An 18,306-nucleotide genomic window follows, 5' to 3' on the forward strand; every position below is an offset into this window, starting at 1 on the left:
TGATTCCAGTGTAAAAAGATGCATGCAAAATATGATGGTAACTGTGGGTATCAAAAAGGGGAGATTGCCTTTTAAATGAAAGGCAAAAAGGACCCAGGGTTACCAACCCTCCAGGACTGTCCTGGAGTATCCAGGAATTAAAGATTCATTTTTAATTAAAGATTATGTCATGTGATGAAACCTCCAGGAATATGTCCTACCAAAATTGGCAACCCTAAAATGGCTCCAAGTAGATTCCGTTTCTATGGCCAAAAATATCCTTTTGCAACCACTGCTTTTGCATGTGTAAATCAGGCGTGTTATTCTCCAATCTGCACATGCAAATGCAAGGGATATGCCCACAAATGGTTGCTTGTGCAGAATCAGAGGCCATGTTTTTGCAAACTTGGCCCTGTATGTCTTCTTTTCAAAGCCACGCCGATTCATTGTCATGTCTTGGACCTGCAAGAGCATGGAAAAGGGACGAAAGTCAACATGCTGCACTGACAACCCCAGCAGAGTGCTTACTTCTATCCCCAGCAGGAGATCTGCCCACTTAGCCCTGGTGGAGTGGAGGGCTCTCTCTCAGAGTAGATCTGGGCCCCAGAGTGCTGGAGATGCCAGCTGCTGGAAAGTGCAGAACTGTTCTTGCCCAGATCCTTGGAGGATTGCTGTTCCCCCACTTTCTGCAGTCCCAACAGCACTGATATCTATGCACACTACCTCTTACTGGGAGTGGAGCTCATCCTCTCCCCTTGCAGAAAGACCAGCAGGCTCAGTTGCGACATTGTAGCTAGTGGTTGTGGGCACACCAAGGCTCTGCCCCGCCCTGCCCCTGAGCTGAGCTTCTTCAAGTTCTGGCTGCACATGGTGCTTTAGGTGCCTGCCTGGTTGGGGGTGCCATGGAGGCCGAGGCGGCAGTGATGGCGGAGAAGACAGCTCTGCGCACCCCCAAGTGCTCCCGCTGCCGGAACCATGGCTTTGTGGTGCCAGTGAAGGGCCATACGGGCCACTGCCGCTGGAAGCTCTGCCCCTGCGACAAGTGTGCGCTCATCACAGAGCGCCAGAAGATCATGGCGGCTCAGAAGGCGATGCAGGGGCAGGACCCAGATGCCCCACCCAGGGAGACATCTCCGCCTGCGGCCTGCACCCCGGTTCATGGTAAAGGTCGGAAGGTTCCTGCAGTTGGCCCCAACGCCTCTGAACACAGCAGCCACGTGGCCGGGTGTGAAGGAGCCAAGACCGCCCCAGCAGCCAGCAGCAGCAACAGAACCAGGACCCGCCGGGCACTACCTGCTCCCAGCTCCCCGCTCTTTGGGGACTTCGGTAGGGACCAGCTCAGCATTGGGGTGTCTGTTCCATAGGCCTCCACTCAAGATGATGAACTTCTACCTCTGTATCCATCTGTCTGTCTGTGTCCATCATTCAGTGTCTGTCCATCTATCAGTGGGTACTGTTGGGTCAGTGTCTGTCCATCCATCTTCCATGCCTGTCTAGTGCCTCAGAAATATTTAGGGCCCAGGTGACCTGTTCCCCAGGGCTGTTGAAGCTGCTCTCACTCGATTTCCCCGTTCTGGGGACATGTTTTCAGGCGCGGTGTGTTTTGTATGCAGTGCTGCATTTATTGTTGGTTTTGCAAAGTTTCCAAGCTGCGCGCATGGACTTTGTAGCCATCGGAGCCACCCTAGGCAGCTCCTCAGCTTGTTTCCTTGTTGCAAAGATGGATTCATGCTACTAGTCCTTGTTTAAGAGGGAAATGAGTCTGTGACGGGACCCTGATTATTCCGAACAGCACCTTGAGCACTTTCTTCTGAGCTGTGGTGTTATTTTTACATTTACAGACATGCCCTCCAGCAAAAGCAAAAGAAAAAACCCCACAGAAAAACAGCAAGTACAGAGAAATTGGGGAGTTCCTGCTGGAGTTGCCTAGAGCAGGCTTTTTATGGTGGCAACATAAAAAAAAGAGAAGGAAAGCCCCTGAGCTAGATTTATGTAGCTCAGACTAGATTTGACTGGAATCAGTTGGTGTAAAAGTTTATTTTGTGTTTAAGAACAGAAAATTCCTATGGTCATTTAGTCCATCACTTCTGACATTGTTCTCTACACAGTAGAGTCTGTAGGGTGTGCCTTGTCTAGTCCATCATTATTATTTATTAAGACTCCCACTGACCACAGTAGTCATTAGACTGGGCCTCTGGAGAGCTAACAATCCAGAAGACAACACAAGAAAGACCAGATGCTCTGGGAGATGGGGAGGAAGGAATCGCTTTAGATAGTTCCAGCCCTGCCTCATCTACCAATGACTATTTAATTTTTATGCTTATGAGCCTCACAAGAAAAGTGGACTTTAAGGAGGGATCTGAATGGATGAGGCCTTGAGACACAGATATAGTCTAGTCATAGATGATGGGGATTCCACTACTTTGGAAGATCACTTTGTGAACAAGATTTTTTTTAATAGCAAAATACATTGGTTCTTTGAAAATTAACTCTGTAGAAATGAGAGAGACCAGGTGGGTGAGGTCAATATCTTTTATTGGACTGCCTTCTGTTGGTGGAACTTCAAGCTTCATGGCTCTGCAGGTGACCTGAAATCCAGGAAAAGCTCTGTGAAGCTCAAAAACTTGTCCCTTCCACCAACAGAAGTTGGTCCAATAAAAAGATAATTACCTCACCTACCTTGTCTTTCTCATATCCTGGGACCAACATGGCTACAACACTGCAAACAACTCTATAGAAATTACAGCTATCACAGGGTACAGAGCTCTTTATTCCCTCTCATTGATGTCAGTATTAAATTTTACTTGATTTACAAGTGTAAAAGGTGATTATTTTCTAACTGTTGCCACAGGAAACCAGAAATCAAGCTGTTTGTCATACCTGTTATGGCAGCAGAAGTATTAGAGATTCTACAATCAGTAGTTTGCTGACAACTTGGTTTAGGATGCACAAGGCAGACTTTGCTCTCCCAAAGCTGTATTAACCTGTCTTCCATCACTGTTGAGCTCCCTTCTTTCCTCCCCAAACCTAAATTTTTCTAATAGTAATAATAAAAAAGAAATTGAATAAGAAGTGAAGGTAAAACCAAAGGGCCAGATTCTGCCTTCAGTTACACTGCCTGAGGACAGAATTTGGCACTATGACTCTCTATTTCTATTTACCTTCAAACTGTTTGCAGTGATATTTTTGCTTGCTTGTTTTTATTTTTCCTCGCTGCTTGTTTCATAGCCCGTCCTGCTTTGCCTCAAGAATGTGTTGTCAGCCCGGAATACCTGGAGAGAGAACCTCCCAAACTGTATCCCGGGTACTCTGGTATGTACTCATACCACCCATTCCCCATGGGCTTTGCCATCAATCAGCCAAGCTGCAGGGGAGCTCCAGGGATCCCCCTTCAAAGAGGTTTCAGACATGTCCCTAGCAACCATGGACCAGGGAGTGCTGCTCCTCTGTCAGTAAGTAGTGGTTTCTTTTAATTGCTGCTGAATACGTTGCTCTTTGTATTGTAGGATGCAGTCTTGCCTTTAGAGTAGCCATGAAAAGTTAGCCTGGACACTAATTACTTCAGTGGAATCTTGATACATAAACTGATCAAACCAGGAACAAATAATAATGTTAGAGGTCTGACAGGAACCTAGAAAAATCAAAAGGGTTCAAAGTTGTGGGCCAGATTCTGCAAGCCCCCTGTGCTCACAGCTTTTGTTGACTTCAGTGGCATTTCTGTGTGCAGAGACCTTGAAGGATAAGGATTCGGAGGGAAAATTAACCACTAAAATGTGACCAGTTTGTGTCAGCATAGCTATCACAAAATGTCTCCTAGGTTCCCCAGTGAAATCCTCTTAGTATAGCAGGGCTCGCCCCCCAGGACAACAGGCTGCACGGTAGAAGTTTTGGCCCAGGAAAGATTCAGAGTGGGGCAGATCAGGAGCTGGCCAGAATGGGGAGGGGGCAGATCTGGTGTGGGAGAAGGCAGTACTACTACACTGTGATTATAGGCAGCGACTTCCTCAGTTCCCAGGGTGGGGTGTGTGTGCTTGACCCCTGCTCCGCCCCAGACCCCACCCTCCCAATCCACCCCTTCCCCACCTCCATCCTGCCCCCGCCCCGCCTCCTCCCCCACCTCTTCCTGCCCTTAGTCCTCTCCCTCCTGCACACTGCTGAACAGCTGCGTGCAGCTGCCGGCAGGCGGGAGGCACGGGGAGGGAGGAGAAGGCACTGATCTGTGGGGCTGCCGGTGGACGCTGAGCACCCACAATTTTTCGTGGGTGCTCCAGCCCCGGAGCACCCATGAAGTCGGTGCCTATGACTGTGATTCCCATCTGCTGCAAGCCCCCTGGGGCTATGACAGGCAGGAGCAATTTAGGGGACCTCTATAGTTGCCCTAGCCTGTGTCAGCCTCTAGCATCAGCAAACTAGGAGCAGCAAGAATAACTTCTCTTCTGCCACTGCATCAGACAGGGATGAATCTGACCCTAAAATTGTAGATCCATGTTTAAATGTTCCTATCACCGTATGTATAGTATCTCAGGTCATCGTAGCAAAAACCTGCCCACTGAGACACGGCCAAGCAGCCTTTTTGGTTGTTGTTGTTTTTTAAAATAAAAATATTTTAACAATTATCAGAAATGGGCTTGGCAAATTTTTTAAAAAAATCAGTTAAACCAGTGTTTTGTTTGGATTTAAATAAACTCAGTCCCCCTGCATGTTTGCAAGCCAAATATGAAGCAGTGTGCTAGAGTGTGGGAATCAGAAAGTGGCACTGACAAGAAACATGAAAAGTGAAACGGACTAATCGATTTAGGTTCTCCAAAATGAGAGAATTACAAAAAAAAAATAAAAAATAAAAAAAAATTCTATAGCATAAATGGTGAAAAATATATGGATTTTCCCACCAATCTAAAATAGTTATGTATTGTTAATCACACAGGTAAGAATACTACTAATAATATATTTATACTTATAGTGCTTTTCATTAATAGAGCTCAAAGTGCTTTACAAAGGCTATCACTATTATTATCAATAGCTTTTCACAAATACCAGTATATGCTAAAAAGCCTGTATTTTCATATTTTTCTGTTTTTGTGTGTGTATCTTTTGTATCTTTCTTTTGGAGAGGAAGGAAATCTCTCTGGCTCCCCTTCATTTTTCTCCACCAAATCCTTCAAAGAGGGTTTAACTTGATTCCCAGCAGAGCCTATGAATCTTGCTTCTGTGTGAGACTGAGGGGTTGCTTTGAGAGCAACAGTGTGTGTGAAAACTCTGCCAAGCAGTTATGGCACAGTAGAGGGAAACGTGATGCTAAATAGTGAGCCTTCTCCTCTTCTCTCTGCTGCTCTGGAAGGTGGGAGTAGAGGCCAGGTTAAAAAAAAATCAGCAGAAAATTTCAACAAAAATGGGAAGAAATTAGCTTTTGTCTAATTTCATAACAGACAACTTTGATTTTTGGCAAAAATTCAAAAACAAATTTCAATCAAAAACTGAAATACTTTGATTCAGAAATGCTGTTGTGGTGTCTCATGGGATTTGTATTTCATAATCCCATTCTCATCTATAGGCTAGGCTCCCTGGTTGGACAACCTCTCTCACAATGAGCAGGGTCTCCCCTGTAGGGGGATACACTACCTCGGTGCATCATGGGAGGTGTAGTCCCAAGGAACTCTGCCCTTAGAGAATGGGGACATGGGAATTGTAGCACATTTGCTTCTGAAGTGCTACAGCAGCATATGTAATTAAAATATTTCTGGTTCGGGGCATTTGGTTTCTCAACAAAAATTGACATTTTTTGCAGAAAGTAGACACTTTACCTGAAAAACTGTGTTCAACTGAAGATTTAATTTTCCATCAAAAACCGTTTCAACAGAACAGAAGGTCAGAGGTCATCTGGAGGGGGAAGTTAGTGAGGAATGGGTCAGTGGGGAAAGGAATCTGGGGAGTCTCAGAGAGCCCAGGTTGCAACCTGAATGTCTACACAGCAATTAAACAGCCCCATAACCTGAGCCCGAGCCCCATGAACCTGAGTCAGCTGACATGAGCCAGTCACAGGTGTTTAATTGTAACACAGACATACCTTCAGTCCTTGTCCTCAAAGGAAACCTGCACAGTACCGTCAAAAGATGAGCCTGGGAGCTTAAATTCATAACTTTGCTAGACACTTAAGCCATGTCTACACTACAGAGCGTACAGCAGCACAGCTATACCAATGCAGGTGGTGCCACTGTAAGATCTCATGTAGCCGCTCTATGCCGACAGGCGAGAGCTCTCCCATCGGCATAATTAAACTACCCCCAATGAGCGACGGTAGCTATGATAGTAGGAAAAGATCTCCTGCCGACATAGTGCTATGCACACTACTACATAATTATGTCGCTCAGGGGGGTGGAATATTCACATCCCCAAGCGACATATAAATACCTACTTCCGTGTTATTGTGTCAGTCTCCAGCCATTGCTAACAGATGCTCACTTTTATGAGGACTTCAAAACAAAACAAAACAGGAAACAACTGAGCTGTGGATTAAAAGTGGCTCCCGCATGTACACAGTAATGACTGACTTTTCATAAAGTTTCATACGACTCATTTGGCATTAAGAATCCCTAATACAAACCAGGAAATAAGTCACCAACAGCTGCCGGTTTTTAGTTATGGATCCATATTAAGTGAGTCATACGAAGCCTCATGAAAAAGTGATTCATCACTGCTTATGTGAAGGACCCACTTTTAATCCACAGCTCAGTTTTGGGACTTTACCTAAATTGCAAATGCTCATGAATCTGGCAGCACTGGTGGAGCCAAGGTTAGTAATGCCTGGAAATATGGATTTTAATTCGGTGTCTCATTAATAACAAGCACTTCCTGCATTTGTTGTGTTCTATGCTGCAGGTGTGTTTGGGCCAAATCATTATTAAATCTTTACTCAGACATTCATATTCCATTGCTGGTGTAAAATTTATATTAGACAGGTAGGCTGCCTTCAGTGAAGTTTTGCCCGAGTAAGAATTTTGTGATTTCCTGTTTAGCAGGGTTTTAACAATAGAAAAATTAACAGAAAAATATTGACCAGTGAAGTAAAGCATGGCCTTTCATTTTAACACAGCATATGTAATGCCACTGATTTCACTACATTTAGTGTGGAAGTGAGGATGGTGGTTGATCGGGTGGTTAAGATAATATCTGGACTGACAGAGCTTTATTTTATGTGTTCGTGCAGATGCAAGATGCAGGTGGAGATTTCCAACAAGGTTACTACCCTACGCTTCCTCAGTTTATACCTCCGGGCTTTCTGCCAGGGATTCATTACATTCCACCACCCCTTCCACTTCTGGCTGAAACACCCAAGGAAGCATCTGGTAAGTAAATGCGAGGTGAGTGATATTATGCATGAAACATATTAGATCTCAGGGAGCTGTTTTATATGGTAAAATGTATGATATGTCCTGCTCATTGGTATGTAAAATACAACAAAAGCTTTCAACTAATTTGTTTTCACTTTGGTTGGTAAATTCTGTACATTTGTATCTTCCTTAAAAACTGTATCATGGCCCTCTAAAATCAACAGGAATTTTGTGCCTGGAAGGAGAGCAGAATTTTACCTTTATTATCTGTAATAAAACCTCTCAAATGGCTCTAATTTTCATCCCAAAGTTGCATACATTCCACCCAAATTCAGTGGCCTCTCACTGTTGGTAGTTGAAAATGATGTACATCAGTAATATTCATTTCTTCAGAAACTGAGGTCACAGAAAATTGTGCACACCAAAGGGCTATATCCCACAGCTATTTACATTTTCTGCTTGAATAATTTTTTATGTTCCTCAGTTTGGGTCTTTGTCACATGCTGGTCCCACATTTGGGGCTTGGCAGGTATGTCTGTAATGATTTTTTAAAAATTTGGACAAGTTTTCTATTCAAATACAGCCATTTGTGGCCACAAGAGGGAAGAACTGCTCAAAGAATAAATCACCAGTACCAATAGAATGAAGCCCCTGGGTTATGCCAAGCTCTAGTTCAAAATATTTGTATGTGTACTTCTGTATTTCTATGCTTGGCTTATTAGGGAAAAATGAGAATCTGATTAAATGCCATGGTCTTGTGACAGAGAATGTGTCAAATAATTTCCCAATAGGTGAAAGAACGGGGTAAGTCCAGCATCTCTTGAGTAGGAGTGGGGAATAAATAGAAGAGTCATCTTCATTTCATCAAATAATAGTGATTGTGGCTAGTCATAGTATTTGGGACAGTTGAGAGTTTGTGAGGATTTTTACTGTAATCATCAACATTATTTCATTTGAATCAGTCATTAGAGACAGAGATGGGCCCAGGGAGCGAAGTTTGGTTTCAAACTTTTCCTGGGTTTGGGGATATTTGTTGGATTAGAAGTTCTGGCTCAGGCCAGTTTCAGGGATAGCCTAAGCCGTAAAGGTCAGCTCTTGAATCAAACTTTCCTAAAGTTCCAGGATACTAGGAGGCTGGATTGGGAGTTCTAGTTCAGAATCAGGGTTCAATTTCGAGTTCTGGTCCATTGCTAGTTAGAAGCCAGCCTGAATAGTTAGAAATTCTGCACTCAGGTACCTGCCTGGAGCTCACATTGAAATCAGTGAGACACACCAACATGTACCTGACATTAGAATTTGATTCTAAGTGCAGGACTTACTGGTATTGATATTAAAGGGCTAGTGTCCTCATTTAGCACTTTTTTTGTGGTTTTTCTTTCAGAGTGAGGGATACAGGGAAAATTGACTCGGCCATATTGTACTTCAGCTTCCGGGGAGTAGGAATATCAATGGTGAATCAGTGAGGGATTATTTCTGTAGGAGGTTACAAAATAGCATTTCAGCAGAAGATACAGAAGTAATGAGAGGAGCTACAGTGAAACTAAACAGTGTTTGATTCCATTTTTCAAGATGCATTTTGTTCTTGTTTCAAATCCGATGAAAGACTAATAAATAGTGAAGAAAAAGTGAAAAACCCACTGAAAATCAGAGCAGACAGACCCATAGGGATCTTGTCAAGTTCAAACTTACTTTGTTAGATCATTTGTCCAAAGAGAGCTGCTGGACTCAGGTCAAAACTGGGGCTGTCAAGGTGGCAGGGGCTCGTTGTGTAGTCTTTGGCAAAGTAATTAGGAAAAAATTGATTTAGAAAAGTACAGCAGGAAAAAATATGACACTGAGCCTTTGGCCTGATGGGAATTCCAAGACAAAGGGAGCTACAAACATCATAGGAGAAAAGGCTTCTCCTAGGCTAACACAGTTGCTGGAAAGAGTCTTGAATCATAGGCCTTGCAGCTAAATGACCACGGTCTGTATTCATTCTCAGTCAGGTTTTATAATGGTAACTTGTAATATGTACCATGTTATTATAAAATTGAATATCTCAGTAATTCTTTTGACATAAGAGACACTACGCTATAACTCTTGCTAACTTTCCCAGTTTACCCATCAATGCTCGTGCTGCGTAGTATCTGAGGGCAGAAGCTGTTACCAGGGTTTTTTTCTTTAAAGAACAGTGCTATGTTGGTGGGAGAGCCACTCATTGGGGGTGGATTAATTAAATCCGTGGAAGAGCTCTCTCCCTTCCGCTTAGAGCGGCTACACTAGAGTTTACAGCTGCGCGGCTGTAAGCTCTCTAGTGTAGCCATAGCCCAAGAAAGAATTGTGTTATGTAGGAAAAGGAGAGAGCTTTAAATACAAACTAGTAAGTAAATTAAGGATTGAGATTTCCTTCTGTTTTATGGTCTGTTTATGCAGTCAAGGCTTTTGCACCTTCAGAATTGAAAAAGTGGGCATGCAAGAAGGCTCATGGTCATTAAGGTTGTAAAATAGCTCACATTACAATCCTGTTTTCATATGCACTTAAATTCCTAAAATACTTGCCAAGAGGGAAATTAATGCCCTTTGCCATTTTAAAACAGTCTCGCTGCACTTCTTGAGACATGGCTGCAGCAAAATCAGCTGGTGTTTGAAATATGAAGCTTGACCTAGACAGCCATAGTCCTCATGATCTCAAGTGCCTTTGACTTGTTTGAGGGAAAAACTGGTTTGGATTAACTAAAGTTATTTTATATTGAGCATTCACAGCTAAAAATTTTGAGTTCTATTGGATGTAATGTAAATTTAAGTGCAATTTCAAAAAGCACTACAGTGTTATATTCTGCTTTTGTGTTTTAGCTGGCACCACTGATAGCCGGGATTCTGGGGTGATTTGTGAATGCAGCCAGCCATCTCCTCAGGAGGAAACCAATGGAGACCATGCCACGTATTCTAAACATTAAATGTATGTACGTGTACTAGGGGACAGCTGCAGAGCATGCAGCACTCTCTCTCAGAGAGAATATCATTAGTTAATTTTGGGCTAGATTGACACTAGCCCTAATGCAGCCACACAGGGCAGAAGAGAGGAGTAAGCCCCCTACCTCACTTCACAGTTGCATTAGGGCTACTAGAAACACAGTTCTGGCTCCCTTGCAGTGTACAGCCCCAGGGCTGCCATTGCTCCACTGGCTCCTACCTTACCAACTGGCAAAGCTTTTCCAGGGCTACAGTAAATTATTCCCTTCTGGAGCAAGTGGAGATGAGGGGAGGAATTGTGACTCAAGGTACAGTTCCTTCCCTGAGGCTTGTCTACACTATAGGTTATGTCAGTATTAACTTATGGCGCTCAGGGGTGTGAATAAGCCACTCCCCCGAGCAACGTAAATAATACCGATGTAAGTGCCAGTGTGGACAGCGCTATGTCGCAGGAGAACTTCTCCTGCCGACACAGCTTCTGCCACTCACAGAGGTGGTTTTATTATGCTGATGGGAGAGTTCCCTCCTATCAGCACAGAGCATCTTCACCAGACGCAGTGCAGCTGCGCTGCTATAGCGCTTCTAGTGGAGATTAGCTCTTAGGGACACCCCATGGTTGGGGGCTGAGCATAAAGGCTCAATCTAGCCCTTTTATGTTTAAGGCATTGTTCAAAAGTGTGTTGTTTGTAGGTCTGTTTGCTACCATGAAAAGCTAGTTCTGAATATTGTGGAACAGTTAAGTGATGGGATTTAGTGCCTGAAAATTAGGTGATGGCAAGAGGAAGGAAGGTTTTGGCAGCTGATACATGTAACAGAGTCAGGGCTTGATACACTGGAGTTCAGGTGGGCTTTGGAAGCTGGAAGCATAATAGGTTAGGGGCACTTGTCAGTGAAAGTAGTTTTGGGGAGAGTCTGATCTTCTATACTGGCATCCAGTGCCCCCTCATCACCGTCCAGATGAACGCCAGGCCCTGCTGCCTTTACAGGGCACATTCACTTTAAATTGTGAGCATCACAGCACATAGTTAAGTCTGGTCACTCAATCTCCAGGATTTTGTGTGCCCGAGACACCCTGTACATCCATGGAAACATGCTATGCTGAGAGCACACACAGTGGAAGCTAGACACCAAATTTGATTTATGGGGTGTGTCTGGGTTGCCCAATATAAATGGATTGGAATTGCATGGTGAATTCCATAAAATGTGAAGAGATTACCTAGCCAACTGGTTATGAAGTAACTAGGGCAAAACACCAGTCTCAATAATAAATCAGCTAAACCACAACATATTATCATCTATGGACAATAATGTTTGAATAATAGTGAATGGAGTATTCTGATTTCTGTACTTTCTTAAGAAAATGTGTTTTGTAGTAAGTAGATCAGTTGTTAGTGTTTGAATTGATTTTGCACAATTAAACGTGATACATTAAAATGTCTGTTCTGTACTTAAGTTTTGAAGCTTGTATATTTATAAATAATTCCTCTAGGCAACTTTCAAACGTTCCAAAGAACAATTCTATATAACAAATCAGCCTACAATGCTATTTAGACTTGGAAATGTTGCTTCTGCAGTCTTTGAATTCTATTATAGAAGTGAAAAAAAAGAAGGTAAGATAAACACTCCTCCATTTCTTCTGTTTGGTACATATGCTAACAATCTTTTGCTAAATGAGAGATTTAAAGAAACTCAATTCAACTGCAAAATCACTTTACTTTTTAAAAAATATAGTAAACTAACAGTTCAAACAGTTTATAGCACTCATGGAAGGTGTTTGGGGAGCTACAAATGGAGATGGCAATTTAAAATAATGCTAAGAAGAAAAGGTAAAAACTGGTTTTCCTATAGTGAATAACTTGCTGTACTGTACAATATTGGCCAGATTTTCAAAAGATCTGAGTACCCAGCACCTCTCATGAAAAACAATGGGAACTGCTGCGTGCTGAGGACTTCTGAAAATGTGGACATTTCTTTTAAGCATCTACATGGGAGCTGAGCTCTTTTGAAAATCAGGACATCTGATTAAAATTGCCAATAATACCCATAAAGCAAGGTAATCTATAGTTTTTACATTAAGATTAAAGGCTATATTAAGGAGTGACAACATACCAACAGCATAGAATAAAGTTTTAAGCATTGTTACAAATATTTTTTGGAATTCACCCTCTCTGTTGTATTTCACTCTTTAAAACACTGAAGCAAATTGGACTGCAGCATATTTCATTCAATGACTGCAAAGCACTATCACTGGAGATTTACTGTGCGTACAACACTCGCTGTGGTACACTTGTCAAGGAGAAACTTTTGTCATGGCTGCCTATTCTTTTTTGCTTCATTTGGGTGGGGGAGATCACACAGAATGATTGCCCCTCGCCCCCTGTGGCACTATGGAACAGGTATAATGAGGTATTAATCTGAGCAAACTCTTGTCTTTCAGAAACGTAGCACCATCCTGGCTTTTGAACTCCAAGCCTGGAAAAAAACACTTAGCCCTGATCTAAATCACAATGAAGTCAGCTTGAATCATTCATTTGACTTCAGTAGACTTTGAATCAAGCCCTTAGCCAAATTTCCATTAGAAAAATCTAAAAATGAACTAAGCCAGTTATGTGACCAGCCAGCTTTCTGTAGACCAACAGCAAGTGTCCTGCTGACCATGATTTGGGAAGCTTTTGATTAAAGCTTCCTCCAGGTAGTCCAAGGAGAGAAGAATTTCCATTAATTTTTCCCAGTATCTGCTGTAGCTCATTCCAGGTCACAGCTATGCGGGCTGGACTGCTCAAAATGGCTCCTCACCAGACTCATAGTGACCTCATCACCAGACAGGAGGCTGGAGAAGAAAGGCAATAGAGACAGCCATAGTTGGAGAGAGAGAGTCAAGTGTATGGTAGATAAAAAAAATTCAAATAAAATAGGCCAAATTCTCCTGGCACTTAGTAGGGTGCTATTTCCATTTAAATCAATGGGGATTGCACCTATATATCTGCACATAAAATATTACCCACATTCTGGATATGTTAGCAATCTTGCCACATGGGGCTTGAACCTGCTTCTATTGAGTCCATGGGAGGTTAGCCAGGTATATCTGTGAGAGTGGTACTGTGCTCCTATTTATCTTTATTCCCGTCCATTCATTCACAGTGAGGTTATTTGGTTGACAAGACTCTTTCATTCTAAACCACTAACTATATTGAGGTACTTAATTTTTGGAAAGCTTACCCTCTGGTGCTGACATTTCTCATGCTTAGTCTCATCCCAAAGGTGAACTATTTAACATACATATTTTATTTAGGAAACATTTGTACTTAATCCCACCAATTGCTTTTGTGTTATCTGAGCAAAAAACACTTAGTTTTTCACACTTTCAAGAAATGTATTCAGACGTTCCTTTGCACTCACTATTATACTAAAAATCAGAGTAAATTGGTAAGACATCCACAGTGAATGACTTTAGCTGACAATGGAGATTATCTTGAGTTATCATGGCATTAATTCAGCCTTCCATTTTACCCTCACCTGACCCTCTTTTAACGAAGGAAAGAAAAGCTCATTGTAATTGGTATTTTAACACAGTAGGTTTAAAAGGTTCCTCGCCAAATCACTGCAATTCCAAATTTAATGTAAACAAGGTTTCTCCTGATTCATTTTTAAAAATTAATCGACTGCTAGGGATAATGAAACCAGTTTCAGCAGGATGGAATAGTTTGGACTAGACAAATCGCTAGAAGGCCCTTCCAATCCAAATAATTCTATGATTTTTATTGGTTTATGTTGGAGCTGAAACTGCACAAATGCTGGTCAAGTTAACAGAACTTAAATTTTTTTAATGGTCATCTATGGCACAGCACCTGCAATCCTTCCGCATGCAAAGCTACCATGGACCACAGTGGGAATTGCGGGTATGAAACACACTAACAGGATCATTATGTTTATATGCATTTTTAGGGTCGAATCTTTCATTATGTGCACATTTATGTAGCTGCACTTCTGAAGATGTGGCTCTTAATATTTGACATGCTTCATTCTCTCCTACTAACCACTGTCATTCTGTAATAAATGAAATGCTAATGATTGTTTACGTACTGCAGGAGATAGGTTAAAATTACAGCCTTGATGCTTCAAACCATACTCACACAAGTAGTCCCATTGCTTTCTCTGGAACAACTTGTAAGAGTATAAAGGCAATTGATGTGAGTTTAAGCTATGCAAGACTAGGCTCCAAGTTTTGTACAAAGGTGTCTGTGACATTGTCCAAAAGCTCAGAATATCGTAAATTTGCCTCTGCATTTTCTGTAGGAGCTTTGGGGTAAGAAAAACAACCTAACCGTTTCCAAAAGGGGGAATAGTATTTGCATTCAGCAAGCATATGTAAAAATCATTTATCACTGTTTTAGTGCCATGTATTAATAGCAGAGTGCAAGATGTTAACATTTTGCAGTGTCAGTTTTGCTTCTGGACTAAGGCATGCTTTCATATGACAGTGCCTAGAATGGGTGAACATTAACTCTTTCCAATTTAAAGAAAAAATAGAATCAGAATGTAGGTTTCTTCCTCTTCTTGGAATTAGATGCAGTCTATAGAAAGCCCAGGAAGAATATACCTGTTTTTTCCACATTAATAAGTAATTAATTTTGAACAGTAATCCAGCTAACTAGAGAACTATTTAATTGCCTATGAATGAAGTCAACAGTTTGCTGGAAAAAATTCTACCTTCCCTTTATAAAAACAATTTCAATGACAGAACTATTTATGATGTGAAAAATACCTACCTTGGAGCAGTGGAAACTTTAATTAAATCACGCTTCATAGGCAAATCTCTCTGGTTTTCCTATTTTTCAGAAAGTATTTTAACCACTGCCATGTTAGCATTAGTCACAGAGCTATGCCAGTGTTTAGCCTGACAAAATGTTTTGAGAGCAATCCAAACTTAAGGGAAGGCCTTGTGGAATCTATTCTTAAAATCAGAGCATCACTAAACATCTTAGTTCACCATAGTCCTTCATTAGAGCAATGATTTCATCACATAGAGCCACATGGTGGAACTCTCCCTCACCTGGCTCAGCACGTGACTCACACAAGTAGCTATACTGGTTTCAATGGGACTACGGGTATGTCTACACACTGCAAACACGGGGTGTGACTGCAGCTTGAGTAGACATACCTGAGCTATTTTTAAGCTAGCTCGCTTGGGTACCGGAGTTGTGAAGCAGGGTTTTAAAGGAGGAGAGTGAGGTAGTTTTGCAAATATTTATGGGGCGTGAAGGGCAACATGGGAGAAAGCACAAAAGTTCTTGTTTTGAAAATTTAACCAAGTGGGGGAATCATGCCACCTTCTTATCTTAGTTACCCCAGTGTAACTAAATATGCTTGGATAGTCTCTGAATTCTGGAGTTATTCGTGATATAATTGGGTAGACTGAGTGCAGAATTTGCCTCTTAGGACAACTTGGAGTCTTTTTCCAGTGAGAATAATTTCAACTTTCTGACGTAGATCCTTCACCACTGGTGCCATTTCAATTTAATGACGGTATTATTACCCTACTGCACTTCTCCTTCAGAGTAAAAAATGCCTTAGTCTTAACTTCCAGTCTGGCTCTCTCCAGGTGAGCACAGCCCTAGTGCCCAGGGCCATAAGAAAACAAATGACCATGCCTGTCCAAAAGGGATATTATAAGTAGAGATGGGGGAAGGGAGGAAATCATATATGTACATAAGTAAATTGCAAAATATGGCACAGATGGGTCTTGAAAGCAGATATGTTAGTATGACAGCATACTGCGTAAGAGAATGAGCAACAAGGGACATTTTGTTTAACTTTGGGGAAAGTCACAAATCATAGTGCAGCATAGTTTCATAAAAGTCAGAGATGGAGAAGACCTATTTACCCTACTGGTCACCTAATCCATCTGCTTACCAATGCAAGTTTGTTTCCTGCAGTATATTTTTCAGTGTTTTGTTCTGGATAGTTTTAAAAATCCCATGTGTTGGGACTTCCAGCACCTCTGTTGGAACTCCGGAGACTATACTCCCTATCACAAACTCATAGTCAGGAGCTTTTTTCTGATATACTCAAGCTAATTATTTTTCTTTTCTTAATTCTATCCCACTGCCTAGTTACACCAGTGCATTACATCAAATAACTCCTCTTCATCCTTTAAGAGGTGCATCTCAGAGCTCATAGCCCAGGGAGTGGAGGTGGGAGACTCTGGTAGCTTTAAACCAGCTTTGTGCATTTCCAATCCTGAGCTGGCCTGCAGTCTCTAGTGTAATTTAGACAGCTCTGAAAGTCCATCTCAAAATTTTAGCAGATCTTTCTCTGCAGGGTATGTGACATTACAGTACCATAACCAGAAAATGCTAAGCCTCCACCTTCTGAAAATCAGACTCCTGTCAAACAGTGTTTCAAATTGGAAACCTAAAAAATGGAGGCACTCAAAATTACTAGTTACTTTTTAAAACATGGGTTATTAATTCTCACAGCCCCCCGGTGATAAATGTATAATCTCCATTTGCCTATAGAAAAATGGAAGCATGGGGATTAAATGATTTGCACGTCACACATGGAGACATAGTCACGCCTGGACTAAAATCTGGACAACTGGCTCCCACTTCTGTGCTCATACCACACCTCTCTCACACACAGCAAAATGTAATGTGTAAAGATGTGTGCGCAGCTGGATCTGGCCAGCTGAAAGATGACTGAGGAATTTAAAAGATCTAAGTATCAGATGACAAGGTGGGAGAGGTAATATCCTTTATAGAACCAATTTCTGTTGGTGAAAGAGACAACCTTTTGATCTATGCAGATCTCTTCTTCAACACTGCAAACATAAGACTCAGATGCACAGCTTCATCAATCTCAAAACATCTTTGATTCCACACACTCTCTAAGCATCACCGAACGTACTACATTTCAGACTCTCAGCTGGGCTGACCACAAGCCAGCCTTTCATCTAGACAGATTTGTTCTGTTAGGTGGCCTTATAAAGGCTATTTGTCAGAGAAGGGGCGGGGAGGGAAGTTTGTTAGAATGCTCCTGCTTTGTCCAGGTTTCTAACTTTATTTGGATTTTAAATAACTGTTCTGAACTTGTAGGTTCTTAATTCATCAGGGAGTTCACTATTATTCTCCAATGCCTTTTTCTATAAACACTATAAAAATAGTTGATCATATTCTTGGAAAGAAGCAAGAAAGGAACAAATCAGCCTATTTTACTCAATCCTAATACTGCTGATTTATACTGTAACAGCAGGCAGGTGGTAATAAAAATCAAGTGTGCTGTGGCGCCTACAGAGTGCAGGGAGCCTGTGCAGCTAACACGGTGTTCCAATAGGAGGCGATTCCTAGGTTTTGGAAGACAGAGTTGGGAATCCTGGAGCTGTCAATGCACTCTGGGAAGCTGAAAAAGAAGGGAAAAGTGACAAAAACACCACATCACCTGTGGGTGGTGAACACTTTTCACTCAGTGATCACTCTGTATCAGACCAATCAGTCCTCACCTTCAAAGGCATCCTGCACAACACTTTCAAAAGATGAGCCTGGGAGTTTAAATTAAAGACACTTTGCTAGAGACTAAAAATCATGGACTGAATAGAAACACTGGAATTACCGCTTATTACAACAATCTATAACCTATAATCTAACAACACTCCCCTCCCCCAGTTACCTTTTCCCCTCCCCTCTATAACTAGAACCAATGGGCCCTACTTTTGCTAAACAAATCTTGTATTGCCCAGTGACCCTCTGAGTTAGTTTCCTAGACCTGAAGCAGAGCTCTGGGCAGCTCCAAAGCTTGTCTTGCTCCCCGACAGAAGCTGGTCCAATACAAGCTATGAGCTCACCTACCTGGCCTGGCTAAGGCAGCAGAGGGGGTGCAGGTGTCTGCCAAGGGGCCGGGCTGAATGCTGCCTGCCCCACCGGCGCTGCCTGCCCCTGGCTCGGAGGGGGAGGCAGCTGACGTCAGGGTCTAGCGCGGGCCCGCCTGGCCCTTCATTAAAGGCTGTGCTGAGCGGGGGGCACGGCAGGGGCCGCGGGCGAGGCGCTCA

At 42.3% G+C, this 18,306-nt stretch overlaps 1 protein-coding gene and 1 long non-coding RNA gene across 3 annotated transcripts; one reads left to right on the forward strand and one right to left on the reverse strand.

Moving 5' to 3' along the window:
- Positions 1-638: 638 nt before the first annotated feature.
- DMRTB1 (DMRT like family B with proline rich C-terminal 1) lies at positions 639-11,696 on the forward strand. Of its 2 annotated transcripts, none has more exons than XM_065553844.1 (4): positions 639-1,305; positions 3,208-3,431; positions 7,184-7,337; positions 10,143-11,696. In XM_065553844.1, the coding sequence occupies exons 1-3, from the start codon at positions 882-884 to the stop codon at positions 7,328-7,330; spliced, it is 795 nt and encodes a 264-aa protein (XP_065409916.1). In that variant the 5' UTR covers positions 639-881; the 3' UTR covers positions 7,331-7,337; positions 10,143-11,696. The 2 variants fall into 2 exon arrangements, with proteins under 2 accessions (XP_065409916.1, XP_005284990.2); XM_005284933.4 differs by having other exon boundaries at positions 646-1,305; positions 7,184-7,322.
- Positions 11,697-11,955: 259 nt separating this feature from the next.
- Positions 11,956-18,245, reverse strand: LOC112059474 (uncharacterized). Its single transcript, XR_002888792.3, has 2 exons — positions 18,107-18,245; positions 11,956-13,092 (listed from the first exon to the last, which is right to left on the reverse strand). It is a non-coding gene; the product is annotated as an uncharacterized LOC112059474 (long non-coding RNA).
- Between the last annotated feature and the right edge of the window lie 61 nt (positions 18,246-18,306).

The sequence above is a fragment of the Chrysemys picta genome, chromosome 8 (assembly GCF_011386835.1).
Source record: "Chrysemys picta bellii isolate R12L10 chromosome 8, ASM1138683v2, whole genome shotgun sequence".
Taxonomy (NCBI): domain Eukaryota; kingdom Metazoa; phylum Chordata; order Testudines; family Emydidae; genus Chrysemys; species Chrysemys picta.

Coding starts and splice junctions, on each gene's coding strand:
- DMRTB1 (XM_005284933.4), top strand. CDS start 882: ATGGAGGCCGAGGCGGCAGTGATGGCGGAGAAGACAGCTCTGCGCACC. Junction 1,306..3,207: donor CCCGCTCTTTGGGGACTTCG/GTAGGGACCAGC, acceptor CTTGTTTCATAG/CCCGTCCTGCTTTGCCTCAA. Junction 3,432..7,183: donor GGAGTGCTGCTCCTCTGTCA/GTAAGTAGTGGT, acceptor GTGTTCGTGCAG/ATGCAAGATGCAGGTGGAGA.